This window comes from Caenorhabditis remanei, chromosome I (genome assembly GCF_010183535.1).
Source record: "Caenorhabditis remanei strain PX506 chromosome I, whole genome shotgun sequence".
Classification (NCBI taxonomy): domain Eukaryota; kingdom Metazoa; phylum Nematoda; class Chromadorea; order Rhabditida; family Rhabditidae; genus Caenorhabditis; species Caenorhabditis remanei.
The window spans coordinates 5,265,589-5,279,489 of NC_071328.1; the positions used below are offsets into that span (position 1 = coordinate 5,265,589).

The 13,901-nt window shown below is 37.6% G+C and overlaps 8 protein-coding genes across 8 annotated transcripts; 3 read left to right on the forward strand and 5 right to left on the reverse strand.

Annotated features, from left to right (window-relative positions):
* Nucleotides 1-447: 447 nt before the first annotated feature.
* GCK72_000871 (uncharacterized protein) lies at nt 448-849 on the forward strand (the record flags this gene model as incomplete). Its single annotated transcript, XM_053722722.1, has 1 exon — nt 448-849. The coding sequence occupies one exon, from the start codon at nt 448-450 to the stop codon at nt 847-849; it is 402 nt and encodes a 133-aa protein (XP_053591367.1).
* A 1,058-nt stretch (nt 850-1,907) lies between these two features.
* GCK72_000872 (uncharacterized protein) lies at nt 1,908-2,330 on the reverse strand (the record flags this gene model as incomplete). The annotated part of the gene is made up of 2 exons (XM_053722723.1): nt 1,908-2,086; nt 2,135-2,330. 2 exons carry the CDS (start codon nt 2,328-2,330, stop codon nt 1,908-1,910), a joined length of 375 nt encoding a protein of 124 aa, XP_053591368.1.
* A 399-nt stretch (nt 2,331-2,729) lies between these two features.
* Nucleotides 2,730-4,136, forward strand: GCK72_000873 (uncharacterized protein; the record flags this gene model as incomplete). The annotated part of the gene is made up of 6 exons (XM_003096574.1): nt 2,730-2,790; nt 2,838-2,902; nt 3,474-3,653; nt 3,699-3,779; nt 3,833-3,969; nt 4,016-4,136. 6 exons carry the CDS (start codon nt 2,730-2,732, stop codon nt 4,134-4,136), a joined length of 645 nt encoding a protein of 214 aa, XP_003096622.1.
* Nucleotides 4,137-4,397: 261 nt separating this feature from the next.
* On the reverse strand, nt 4,398-5,905 carry GCK72_000874 (uncharacterized protein; the record flags this gene model as incomplete). Its single annotated transcript, XM_053722724.1, has 7 exons — nt 4,398-4,476; nt 4,524-4,653; nt 4,700-5,039; nt 5,084-5,179; nt 5,225-5,632; nt 5,683-5,794; nt 5,889-5,905. The coding sequence occupies 7 exons, from the start codon at nt 5,903-5,905 to the stop codon at nt 4,398-4,400; spliced, it is 1,182 nt and encodes a 393-aa protein (XP_053591369.1).
* Nucleotides 5,906-6,439: 534 nt separating this feature from the next.
* Nucleotides 6,440-9,073, reverse strand: GCK72_000875 (uncharacterized protein; the record flags this gene model as incomplete). The annotated part of the gene is made up of 5 exons (XM_053722725.1): nt 6,440-6,758; nt 7,993-8,282; nt 8,335-8,620; nt 8,672-8,893; nt 8,973-9,073. The coding sequence occupies 5 exons, from the start codon at nt 9,071-9,073 to the stop codon at nt 6,440-6,442; spliced, it is 1,218 nt and encodes a 405-aa protein (XP_053591370.1).
* An 822-nt stretch (nt 9,074-9,895) lies between these two features.
* Nucleotides 9,896-10,174, forward strand: GCK72_000876 (uncharacterized protein; the record flags this gene model as incomplete). The annotated part of the gene is made up of 2 exons (XM_003096560.2): nt 9,896-9,909; nt 9,964-10,174. 2 exons carry the CDS (start codon nt 9,896-9,898, stop codon nt 10,172-10,174), a joined length of 225 nt encoding a protein of 74 aa, XP_003096608.2.
* Nucleotides 10,175-11,872: 1,698 nt separating this feature from the next.
* Nucleotides 11,873-12,756, reverse strand: GCK72_000877 (uncharacterized protein; the record flags this gene model as incomplete). Its single annotated transcript, XM_003096568.1, has 5 exons — nt 11,873-11,971; nt 12,017-12,127; nt 12,231-12,501; nt 12,555-12,625; nt 12,670-12,756. 5 exons carry the CDS (start codon nt 12,754-12,756, stop codon nt 11,873-11,875), a joined length of 639 nt encoding a protein of 212 aa, XP_003096616.1.
* A 153-nt stretch (nt 12,757-12,909) lies between these two features.
* Nucleotides 12,910-13,465, reverse strand: GCK72_000878 (uncharacterized protein; the record flags this gene model as incomplete). The annotated part of the gene is made up of 2 exons (XM_003096583.2): nt 12,910-13,080; nt 13,169-13,465. The coding sequence occupies 2 exons, from the start codon at nt 13,463-13,465 to the stop codon at nt 12,910-12,912; spliced, it is 468 nt and encodes a 155-aa protein (XP_003096631.2).
* Between the last annotated feature and the right edge of the window lie 436 nt (nt 13,466-13,901).

The following is a 13,901-nucleotide window of genomic DNA, read 5'->3' on the forward strand; positions in this document are numbered from 1 at the left end:
TCGTTCGTTCTCGTGACGGAAAACGTGAAGACTGGTGCGCTTTTGCATATCCCAGACACGAATAGACTTGTCTTCAGAGTTGGAGAGAATCAAGTCAGCATTTGGATGGAAAATAACAGATGAGACGTTGTTGTAGTGACCACGGCAAGAATCGAGTTCCCAAGCCTTCGTCTCGTTGTATCGCCAAATTTTGACTTGACGATCATCGGATCCTGAGACCAAGATTGGGTTAGTGTGATGGAAAGCCACCCAGTTGACTCCACGATCGTGTCCTTCCAAAACATGCTTCACGACGGCGTCTGGCTGTCCGAAAAGTTCAGCTTGTTGAGCTCCTGATGGGCGGGATGGAGCTCCACCTCCTGGCATTTGCTTCTTGCGGAGTCCGGAGATATCCCAAATACGAACAGTTTGATCCAATGATGCAGAAGCGACGAGATCTTCAGTTGGATGGAATTGAGCGCACATAACGTAGTGGTTGTGTCCAGTAAGGATAGCAATGGAGTTACGGCTCTGCCAATTCCAGATTCTCACGGTCTGGTCATCGGAAGCAGAGATGATCCATGGATACTTGTTGTGGAAGAAAGTGGTACGAATGTAGTCAAGATGTCCAAGAAGAGTGAAAATGCATCGCTTTTGCTTGTAATTCCACACTTTAATCTTATAGTCATCTCCTCCAGACACAAAAATAGGTTGATCGTGATGGAAGCAGATTCCTCTAACTGGTCCATCATGTTCATCGAACTTGTCGAGCAAAACACACATTCGATAGTCCCAAAGTTGGATAACTCCACTGTGGAGAGAAGTGAGAACCCATGGTCTGGTAGGGTGGAAGGATATTCCTTAAAATGAAATAATTTATATTTTAAAGTAACTTATTCGGATTACTTACCCTTCACTCTTGCAGATTTAGACTCAAATTTGATGAGGAGCGACATGGTTTCCGATGGTTCGTCCGCCGGGTTACCAGTCCGAAGTTGCTCCTTGGAATGTAGGAGGTTCTGAAATAAAATGAAACTTGAACAAATGAAATGAAATTTGCTGACACGTGGAACAGAGGCTCGGAGGGCGCAGAGAGAAAAACTTTCGATTGAAAAAGGAATGATAGTTACATCAGGTCTATATATATAATTGAATTTTCTTATTTCTGAAATTCAGAATCTGATAAATCCACGTTGAACAGTGAAAATGGAAAGTGGAAGCAACATCGCAACGTGGAAACCTGCGCATCAAACCAAAACTGTGCAAACACGCCGACGACAAAATGCAGACAAATGAACTGGATTTTTGGAGAACAGTGGCCGCGAACAGAGCAGACTTTTAGAAAATTAGGCAAAAATGACTCTCGTGGGTTAAATAAAAAAAATTATAAATAAAATATTGTAGTAAAGTTGGCTGTTATATGGTTTAAATAGAATGACGCCAGAGATGATTCCTAGAAAACTGATAGTGAGACATCAAAACAGCGACATTGAAAAAAAGCAGAACTCGAGCTTTTTATACAAAAAATTTCTTATATTTAGTTTTTTTTTTAAATATTCACAAAACGGTTCAATTCTTGCAAATGTCGATCCACACTTTTAAAATCACTTGAGCCAATTTTTTCCTATAAATAAGTTTCTGAAGTTTCATCGAGTCGCCAACATTTTTAAAAGAAATCAAGCTGTAAGAATGTAAAATCAATCGAAGAATTGATCTGAAAATATGTTCCCGGTGAATTTTAAACACAAAAACTACCTGTGATTTCGCTGCAACGCCTGACTATGAGCTACAGTACCCCACCTCGCCCAAATCAGCAATTTTCCGGAGTTTTTCTTTTAAAACTGCACATATTCAATAATGAAACAGAAACTGCATTTTAATATGATTTATTAAGCTTTTCAAATCAATAATTGACAAAAATCAAGTTATCAGCATCCTCTCTCGCTGACAGTATTCAATTTCATACTGTCATTCCCGATACAATATCTGAAGCTTCGTTCTCCAACAAGTGACACGAAACAAGTAATTCCATGGAATGTTGGTTCAATAGAGCCTCGAACTACTCGTCCAGATGGACCGTAAGCCAAGATGTCGTGAATGAAGTCTTCTGAAAAATCATTGTTTAACTCATTGAAGATTTCCTGTGAATTCTTACCCTTCATCTTGATCACTTTCCTTCCATTCGAACATGCTTCGTAAGCCAACATCCGAGCAACAAGAGAGCTCACAGCGGCTTCAGATCTCTGAGCAACTGCTCCATTCAGTTTAGTTTGGAACGTATCAGCGACAGCTTTGGCTGAAACGTAGTATGAAGTGGCGAGCAGAATCAGAATAAGGAAGAGAAGACGCATTTCGATTTTTCGAAATTTAAGAGTGAAGAAAACGGGGGGAATCGAACGGTTTATATTTGAAGATTATTCAATTAGGGCACTTTCTCAGGCTCATAAAATCGGGAAAGCGGAAAAAATCATGGGAAACAGGAAACATAATCTAGTTACAGTAACCTAAATTCATTTCTGAATCTTATTCTTGGATCCCGAATCCTCCTCCCCCCACATTATGAATACCGTACTCCTCTTACAGTAACCTTCCCAAAACACCAAAAACCACCCCCATCTAAACAAAAACAACGTGTTGTCTCACCTCTTATCGCATTCGTTTTTGTCAATAATTTCCGTCGTTCTCGTCATTTCTCTCCGTCTCCCTCTGTCCTTTTTCACTAATTTTCAATCCAGTCATTCATCAGAAAAATGTCGAAACCAATTCTGTATTCATACTGGAGATCTTCTTGTTCTTGGCGTGTTCGAATCGGTAACTTTTGATTCTGGTTGAAATGGGAAATTATTTTATTTTTACAGCTCTTGCTCTGAAAAACATTGAGTATGACTACAGACCAATCGATCTTTTTTCGGAGGAATCCAAGGTTTGTGACCAATTTAGTGGGATTTATCTGGAAAAATTGGCAAACTTCTAGCTTCTGTAACTTCTAAACTAAGGCAGCTAGAAAAAAGTTGTCAACTAACAAAATGATCTTCATAAAATTTTACATATTTTACTAATTTGAAACTTTTTTCCAACTGCTTTTGTTTTTGAGATAAACTACTTCAAAGTAGGGCTACAATTTTCGTGTTTACGTACTAACGAACACTCTTTTTCAACCCAATTCATCCTAAAATCTATAACTGGTTAAAAAAAATTGTTAAATAATAAAATGATTCTTATAAAATTTTACATTTTTTGTTAGTAGACAACTTTTCTTTATCTGCTTCCGTTTTTAAGATAAGCTTGCTTGAAATCGAGCCTCATAGTATTTTGCACTGTCAAGAACCCTTTCTTCCAATTGAAATATCTCAAAATCCAAGATGTCTAGAAAAAAGTTGTCAAATAACAAAATGATCTTCATAAAATTTTACACATTTTATTAGTTTACAACTTTCTTCTAGCGTTTTGCGGTTCTCGAGATTATTGCCCCAGAAGTTATCTCCCTATTCCAGAACAACGCGGAATTCGTGAAACACAACCCGGCCAAGAAGGTTCCAACTCTCATAATCAATGGATTATCTCTGACTGAAAGTCTCGCTATAATCGAGTATTTGGATGAAGCCTATCCGGATCCCCCGTTTCTTCCAAAGGAATTGGATAAGAGAGCCTATTCTCGTGCTATTGCTCTTCATGTATGTCTGTTTGTCCAGATGTCTGAAACCAAAGAAAAATTTCAGATTGTCTCCAGTATCCAACCCCTACAAGCCATCAGCATCCACAAGATGTTAAATGAAAAGGAAGCGGGATACGGTGATTTTGTAAGTGAAGGTTTTCGTGGTAGGACCCTAATTTTCAAATTTTGAATTTTCAGTGGTGCAATCACTTCGTGACACGTGGATTTGATGCTCTCGAAGAGCTCTTGAGAAAGTATTCTGGAAAATATTGTGTTGGCGACCAGCTGACAATCGCCGACATCAACATTCCTTCGATTATTTATAATGCCAAAATGTAAACTTTTTCTTTACTTTATTCGAGAAACCCAGCCTCCTTTCAGATACAAAGTCGACATGTCTCCGTATCCAACACTTGTCAGAATCGCTGGAACACTCGAAGAGGATCCACGATTCCAGGCGGCACATCCAGATCGTCAACCGGATGCTCCAAAAAAGAACTGAAATCAAAAAGAGTTTATATAACAATAAATCAACGATTTCTAAAACATTTCATACTACAATATTTAGTTCCTAGAAAAGAATACGAGACACGGCTTGAATTATGTGACATTAATGATTATGAGTGAAGTGAAGGATGAAGGCACCAGAACAGTGAATGAGACGCATTTGTCAGGATTTGAGAAGTTGAGATTCAAGTAAAAAAATAAAAACAGACGGAAGGATAAAAATGAAATTAAAACATTAAATGATAATTGGAAAGTCCTAGCGATGACGAGCATGATGCATTTTGACACGAACCAAATACTTCATTTGAATCTGATCCACGTCATACACAATGTACCTGAAAATGTATTAATTAGATGGAGACAGAGACTTTGATGAACATACTCATTGTATAGCAAGTGGAAGTCAGTGTGATGGGTCCCTTGCAGCTGAAAGTGCTTTTTGCCTCTCGGGATAATGTAGCCATCTGGATGAAGGTAGTCCCCTATTTCTTCGGGACATTCACGACCGATACCTGAACATTTTCTTATAGATCGGGGAAAGACTCCTCTCATCCTTACCTTTAACCGAATGAGTTCCTTTTGGCAGTGTGCTCTTCGACATTGTTGTCGCCTGCATCTTTGTGACCATTTCTCCGAGTGCCACGTCACACAACAGAAGATACGCTTCTTCATGATAATTCGCTCGGCAGTAGAAGAAACTTTTACTGAACATATCGGCAAAGTAGACTCCTTTTCCGAACATGTATCCAGATACTGGAGCTTCTGGAGGCGCGATACGAAGACCTTGACCGAGAATTCCAGCGAAGTTCATTCGTCCAGAACCATGCCAGAGTAGACGCCGATTTCCGATCTTTGCCTTAAACTTTGTCGACTCATTCTCTCGGTTCAGTTGTAGAATCTGAAAGTGGCTCATGTTTGTCAACTTCTGACAAACAATCTTACATCAATCAAATCCACTTTTATTTCATGTGTCGATCCTTGAGTATTTTTCAAGTAATCATGGATCATCTCGTAGTCTGGGCAGTGTTTATCGAGAGGCTGAAATAACAAATATTATCCAAATTTCATACAACTCAGACTTACTGTCATAGCACATTTCAATTTCAGATAATTAGTATCCACTGGATCCACTCCAAGTGTTCCCATAGTTGGATTTTCTCCTCCACAAGTTTGATCATAAGCGAATTTTATATCCAAAAGTGCATTCAACATGTTATTCTTCTCCTTGACCTTATGGATACTGTCAATTGGCTCCGGCACTTTCATTCCAAAGTTATGAGGGATAATCGTATAAAATTTGTTGGTGGATTCGAGAATCTTGTCGTTATTCACTGGAAGCTCAATGAGCAGTTCACTGAGATCATTGAGCACTTCATTTTTGAACACGTGGCATTTATTGGCATGCTGGAATTTTGCATCAACAACAGTTCCGTTTTTAATGATATGAGTGCTACTAACGGTATCAGCGTTAGTGGAAATTAGAATAACATTCTGCGAGTCTAATGCTTCAGCTGCATAAATGAATTCATCTCCACTAATACACTTGCGGCATTGCTCAACTCATCATGTATTCTAGCAATTGGGGATCCACCAGAAAGACGAGAATACTTCACATTCAGTCTCATTTTTCTTGATGTTAAAGCCAATGAAAATCTGGAAATAAACAGTTTCAGAAAGTTTCTGATGCAACTCTTTGTATTTTCCATCTCATATCATAAAAATGGTAAAGGCTCTGCTAAAATCTTACCCTTCTTGAATATCCATATTTCGAATAACTTCTTGCAGAGCAAGAAATGGAAGCTTCCCAAGTGGAAACGTAGAAGATTTTTCCTTTTTAAATTGTACCTTTTTCTTTCTCAGTTTGAATAAACTAGTTATCCATTTTGATAAAGAAGACGTGATGCTCATCAGAGAATAATTTTAAAAACTCAATAATGGGAAACGACTGTTGCGTATTCTGAGTGTACACACTGTCTATTGATTTGGGTCAAGGAATGAGATCTCGCAAGAGGACATAATCTGTTGCTAGGGCATTAAAGACCTTTCTTATTAAAATGTGTGTTACAAGATTTTCTGGTGAAAGAGACACTTAAAGCAGTAGAATTTGAAATTGGGCAAAGATTATACACGAAATTAGGAAGGAAATACAGAAGACTGTTGAACAATTGAAGTGAATAAACTGGGAATCAGTGATTAGAAGAGGCTCATAAATAGATACATTTGAGGATAAAACAGTTGGATAATTATCAATTTTCAGGGAAACAACATCTCGCCAAGGATTAAGAAGGTATATTGAATTCAAACGCTTCCGAAAACATGTCTTCCCTGTTCCATTCTTACTCCTTTTTCCAGAAGTTGCAGATCCAATTCTTCTAATTCCTTCTCAATTTCCAATTTTCTTTCATTATTCTCTTCGATTCTCATTGTTTCTTCCAGATCTTTCTTCTTTTCCAGTAGTTTCAATATCTCAAACTCTGGTTCGTAAGGCTCATCGTCTACTTTCGGATCCTCAGTTAGAAGACGCTCTTCAATCGAATGGGCATACAAACAGATTTCCTCCGGGTACAATTCAAAACATAGAATATGAGTTTTTCTCGGTTCGACTGATTTGGCAGCACTGAAAATTGAAATAATAGAAATACAGTAGCGAGCATAGGTGAGTACACCTGCATACTTTCATGTGTATCTCTGCTGAATCGTGTTCGTTTTGCACAATCTTTTTTTTGACAGATAGCTGAAACATTCAACAATACGAAAATCAGTTATTTGAAATAGTTCCAATTTCATTTTTTTTTCATAATCGATTTTTCCTGACCGTGATTTGAAAATTCGAAAAAAAAACTTTTTATTTTTCTCTTGAAGTTATTGAGTTTTTGATGTCAAAATGATGGAACATGTTCAAATAAACAAAAAATTATGTTGAATTAGTTTCTTAGTTCCAGAGCATCGTGCTAGAGCTCCAGAAGTCAAAAGTGGCGTCCTCGGGAAAATTTTCATAACTCATCAAAAAATTATCCAAATTAGCCAAAACATGTACCAAAAGACGTGTTTTGAGTTCTTCTACAAACCAACATCAAAAAATCAAGATTTTAGAAAAAATAATTTTTCAAATTTTTTTCACTCAAAAATTTTTAATTCCAATTTTTTCCTGGATTTCCGATATTTTCTGGCTATAAAACGAACAAAAAATACAAACATGTGTTTTATTATTTGTGATAAAGCACTTTGCATACAGTATTTGAAACGTATGTTCGTTTTATAGCCAGAAAATATCGGAAATCCAGGAAAAAATTGGAATGAAAAATTTTTGAGTGAAAAAAATTTGAAAAATTATTTTTTCTAAAATCTTGATTTTTTGATGTTGGTTTGTAGAAGAACTCAAAACACGTCTTTTGGTACATGTTTTGGCTAATTTGGATAATTTTTTGATGAGTTATGAAAATTTTCCCGAGGACGCCACTTTTGACTTCTGGAGCTCTAGCACGATGCTCTGGAACTAAGAAACTAATTCAACATAATTTTTTGTTTATTTGAACATGTTCCATCATTTTGACATCAAAAACTCAATAACTCCAAGAGAAAAATAAAAAGTTTTTTTTCGAATTTTCAAATCACGGTCAGGAAAAATCGATTATGAAAAAAAAATGAAATTGGAACTATTTCAAATAACTGATTTTCGTATTGTTGAATGTTTCAGCTATCTGTCAAAAAAAAGATTGTGCAAAACAAACACGATTCAGCAGAGATACACATGAAGGTATGAATCTGCCCTCACCTATGCTCGCTACTGTAGAAGAAAGTTCAAAAAAGGCTTATTTTCTTGTTAGATACACTAAAAATCAAAAACTAACATCAACCATGACTCCCATCCGAATCGAAAACCTTTCAGAACCACTAGTCCATTGAATAAGATGTCCAAATTTGACTCAGTTTCTTCTCCAATTTCTTCTGTAGTTTTTATAGTCATCTTTTTGAATAAATCACATTCCGAGTTGATCCAATACTTGAGGAATGTGTTAATATCTGAGAGAGTTAGATTATTCTTCCCGAGGCTGATAATAAAATTATTCTTGATTGTGAGAAGATGTTCGATTTTGACGAAACGAGCGTCTTCGTAGACGATGTCATAAAATTTAAACATCTGAAGTGAAAAACATCAATTTGATTATGGTAAAAACGTATTGAAAACTCACATTTGTATGATAATAATTATTTGGAATTTCCGTGTCCAAAATATGTAAATCCTGATCTTCTTTCACATTCTCCATCAAATAGTTCATATCTTCTTCCTTTAATTTTCCTTTGATCAGGTTCAAAGTTTCAAAGTTTTGAAAATCAGAAACACTTAAAACATTTTTAATTGTGGTTTGTATACATCTCAAATCAATGACCAATCTGAATCTGCCACATTTGAACGTATTTTGAATTTGAACTAGAATATTCTGTGTGTTTTGAAGAGTAGAAAGAGTTGGATTCAACCTGAAAATGTCCAAATTTATGATACTTCAACTCCGAACATGAGCAGATTACCACGGCGCTAACTCTCGCCTTCTTATATAGTTATCCTTATCTGTTTTCTCTAATTTCTCATCGGCATTGAAACCATTATATAAAAATACACTTGCGATATTGCTCAACTTCACTATGACATTGCTCATCTCATCTTTTATAGTAACTATTGGGCATCCAGCAGAAAGACGAGAATACTTCACATAAAACCCCATTTTTCTTGATGTTAGAGCCAATCGAATTCTGGAAATAAATAGTTTTCAGTATGGTTTTGATTCAACTTCTTTTAGTTTTCCATCTCATAGCATGAAAAAAATCTTACCCTTCTTGAATATCCATATTTCGAATCACTTCTTGCAGAGCAAGAAAGGGAAGCTTCCCAAGTGGGAACGTGGAACATTTTTCATTTTTTAATTCTACCATTTCCGGTCTCAGTTTGAATAAACTAGTTATCCATTTTAATAAAGAAGACGTCATGCTCATCAGAAAAGAATTTGAAAAACTCAATAATGGGAAACGACTGTTGCGTATTCTGAGTGTACACACTCCCTATAGGCATGTCTATTGATTTGTATCTGAGGTCATGAAGGCATAATGTGTTGCTAAGGGATATTAAAAAAAATTGTTTTAAACCAATTAAAAGTGATACAACTCAAAAGATTTCTTGGCGCAAGAGACACTTAAAGCAATACAATTCAAAATTCGGCAAAGATTATACACGAAATTAGGAAGGAAATACAGAAGACTGTTGAACAATTGAAGTGAATAAACTGGGAATCAGTGATTAGAAGAGGCTCATGAATAGATACATTTTGAAGAAGAAAGATAGTTAATACGGAATTTAGCAATGGCTGGAGAAGAAATCAATCCTTTTTGACGTGTTTCGCGGAAGAACTCTTCTGAAAATTTGGATTAAAAATACAGTTTTCTAGCGACAAACAGCTACAAACCTGCTCTTTGCCTTCCCTTCACAACTTTTCTTCTCTTCCTGATTCTTCGTACAAACCAAATCGATATCCACTGAAATCGACACGTCATCTGGATTCGTGGTTCCTTCGGTGGTCGTCGGCGAATCCGGAGATAAATGAACATGTTCGGCGTGTTGTGGTGCTGGAATTCTCGCATCAGAGTTCCGATTGAACCACTGCTTATAGTTTTGAACCACTGCTTATAGCGGCAAAAACTCATTGACTACACAAGCATCACGCAAAGACTCCAGATGAGTTGATCAAGTTGAGAGCTCATATGGATAAGAAGAAGTGAGTTTTTCAAATCATCAATGTTGAAATTTTGTAAAAACTATTATTTTTCAGACAAATGAAGAAGCGTCGTGAACAGGAAAGCGAGCAAAGAGTCATTCGTCGATTGACGATTGCTAAAGAACAACAAGATGCTGAGGAGGCAGAAGAGAAGGCGATTCGGGAGACTGCTGCACGTAGACAAGCTACCGCCACCGGACAAGTTGAAGAAGTGGAGAATCAGAAGGAGAAGGATAGAGAGATCGCCATGAATCGGGAACGGTAAGCTCTTGAAACTGGGCAAAAACTCATTGACTACACCTCTCAATGACTACATTGTCTCATTGACTACACATTCTCAATGACTACAAAGTCTCATTGACTTCATTTTTCTCAATGACTACACTTTTCTCATTGACTACACCACTCATTGACTACAAAATTTGAGGGATTCTCTCATTGACTACATCTCTCTGAAATACAGTCTACGAGTTTCCACCATTCTCTAGGGAAGGTCACCGAGTCAGGGTGGAGATATGGGTCGTGACCTATATCATTGGAAAGCTGAGAAAACGCTGATTCCGAATATATATTCAGTTTTTGCCCTCGAGGCCTGGTATTCGAGAAAAATCAGGTCAAAGTTTGGACCCTCTGACAAGTCATTACCTTTCCGACGTGTGTAAAATATCGGCAGCGTGGTGTAGCCGGTAGTGAGGCATTGCGGCATGGAGAAAAGTGTGGGTTCGGTCCCCGGCCACGCCAAACTTTTTTTGCATTTTTTGTAATGAACTTTTATGATTCTCTGACCAATTCTGTCTCACTTTTTCAAGATTTGGATAATGTTTTATTGATTCCTGTGTAAATATAAACTATTTGAAACAAAAAAGACGAGAAAAATTTTCCGAGTACTTCACCACTGTTCGCCCATCAAATGATGAACAAATTTTTGAAAAACAAATTGTTTAAAAAGTAGTTATTTTCGCATGAAAATCAATAAAACATTATCCAAATCTTGAAAAAATGAGACAGACTTGGTCAGAGAATCATAAAAGTTCATTACAAAAAAATGCAAAAAAAAGTTTGGCGTGCCCAGGGACCGATCCCACACCCTTCTCCATGCCGCACTGCCTCACTACCGGCTACACCACGCTGCCGATATTTTACACACGTCGGAAAGGTAATGACTTGTCAGAGGGTCCAAACTTTGACCTCGTTTTTCTTGAATACCAGGCCTCGACGGCTAAAACTGAATATATATTCGGAATCAGCGTTTTCTCAGCTTTCCAATGATATAGGTCACGACCCATATCTCCACCTTGACTCGGTGACCTTCCCTAGTTAGGTTTCTTAAAATTCGGAAAAGAATTGACAAAAACGAAAACCGATAATAACTGTTTTTGTCAAGTTTGTTTCCGAAATTCTAAGAAACCTAAGAGAAAGAATGGTGAAGAATGGTGAAGAGAATGGTGAAAAGAATAAGAGAATGGTGAAAACTGGTCCCCCTTAAGAATCACACAGATTGGATAAACTTTGTTCCTCTTTCAGCACACAGGTTTGGAATCCCCGAATTTTTTTCTAGTTTTGGATATTGTACTGGCGAAAAATAATGTGAGACAGCCAGTGAGTGTGTGGCACATGCTCAAAGCTGACCAATCTTAACTTAAAAACTGCGAGTACTGCGTTCTCTTTGCCGAGTACTGTAGATGTAGTCAATGAGAGAATCCCTCGAATTTTGTAGTCAATGAGTGGTGTAGTCAATGAGAAAAGTGTAGTCATTGAGAAAAATGAAGTCAATGAGACTTTGTAGTCATTGAGAATGTGGAGTCAATGAGTTTTTGCCTAGTTACGCATCAATGAATCTGAAATTTCAAAAGAAATTGATGAATGAAGTTATTGAAGCGAATTGATTAAATTAAAACACTTTTTTAAAAATAAGTTATTTATGACAAGCATTATGACAAGAAAATCAGAACAAATCGAGAAATTATTTACCGGCGGTGGCACCCTCAATCACATAGTCTTCTTTGACGTTGAGCTCCAATATATCGCCTTCTTGTTTATCGATGAACGAGCTTCTTGGTCCCTGAAATTATGAAATTATTATATTTTCTGGAATTGTGTCGCATACTCTGGAGAAGGCGTTGACAACTCTCCATGGCCAATTGCACACTTCCATCGTCTCTATCAATCTGTCGACTCCGACTTTTTCAGAGACACTTTCCGCGTCGAGACGTTGTTGCTGAAATTCAAGTGTTGAGAAAGCATACAAACCATTCAACTGTTGTATTTTTATGTTTCAAATGAAAACACTTCGACAAATATCAATTTTATGTTAACTTTACCTGATTTGGATGCAAATAGACGACTTCGAATTCATTTTTACTGGCGAATTCTTCGACATTCTCTGCTTCTGGGCACAATTCCAACGAATCGATAACCACGACTCGTGTGTCGGCCTTGATTGCATCGGCAATTTTCTTTGCGTCTTTCAGATGATCGATTGATTTATAACCGACGAACATGCACATTAGACTAGTATTATGCGCGTCAAACTCTCTTGTTACATCGCGAAGAGCAGAGAATGTTTTGAGGCCGTACTTCGCAGAGTAGTAACTGGAATTCACATGTTCAATAAACTATTTTTCTGAATTCAAGTAATCACTCACTATGTCTCAAGATAGTAGCTATCTTTCTCGTCATTAATTTTTTTCATCTTTTTGTTCAGTTCATATCTGATCTGCAAATATATTTTGAATTCGACCTAACTTTCGTTTTGTTTACCGCTCCGCCAACATCTCCAACTAAAGCCACGAATTGCTTCGCGGGCCCTTTGAATTCCATCATGAAATGGTCTGATTTCTCTGCCATCTGCAATGCATGCGTGAAGACCTTGTTAACAGACTTAATTTCTTCAATCTACTTGTGCTCAGACGATTGTTTGTGAAGATAAATATTGTTTGTGATACAAAAACACAAATTAAATTCAACAATGTTTATTGAAGAACAACAACAACAAAGTAATTAATAAACTCTTTGTGGCTTGCCCATGGTGGACTTGATGTTCAATGATCTGACGTTTTGCCAGTTCTTCTTCAAGAGGGAAACCAAGAAGTTGATGGAGAGGGAGATGTTGGAAACAAGCTCCTCCTGGGTGAGGTCAACATGTCCGACAGCGACGGAGAGGCAGAGAACCTGAAATGATTTGATAAATAAAACGTTATATGACATTTCAAAAATCTCGGGTCTTAAAACTCGGTAAAGAAAATAGTTTTAATCTTACCTTCTTCATCTGGAACTTGACGGTGGCGCGGATCTCGTCAGACTTGCTTTGGAGGGATTCTCCGTGGGTGACGACGGAAGGGAATTTTCCGGCCTTGTTAAGTCCTGGACCGAGGATACGTGGGATCTGCTTGATCAAAGACTCGGAAGCGATGAAGGCATCGTAGCTCTTGGCGAGCTTCTTGATAAGCTTCTTCTGCTTGTTGAGCTTCTTCAAGTCATCAGCGCTCATGGCTGGGATGTTTTCAGCGGCAGCCTCGTCAAGATGGTGTTGATCTCCGAAGACGCACACCTTCATGCTTGGGCGTGGAATGCGCTTCAGTCTAAAAAAAAATGAATGAGTAAAATTGGTTAAACAGTATGGTAGTGATTAAATCATACCAATACACATTATAAAGCTATAGTCGGCTTTAAAAAGCCTACCCAGATATTTAAGACCTTGGGTGGAGGTCCGTCAGGCTACAAGTAGTCCCGACTCCCTGTATTCACAGTTCGTAGCTACCTGATGGATCCGCTGAAACGCTTGTCCTTCTGTGGATCGTAGTTCTTAAGACCGATTTGGAGCTCGATGGTCTCACGGAACTTGCGTGGCTTTCCGAGGATCCCTTAAGGACCTCAGCGATAGCCTCATTGAGAGACTCGCGGGAAACCTTCGACATTTTACCCTGAAAAATAAATATTTAGTGTACCTTCTTCAGAGCAAAGAAAAATAACATACGATTAAAGAAGTAAAC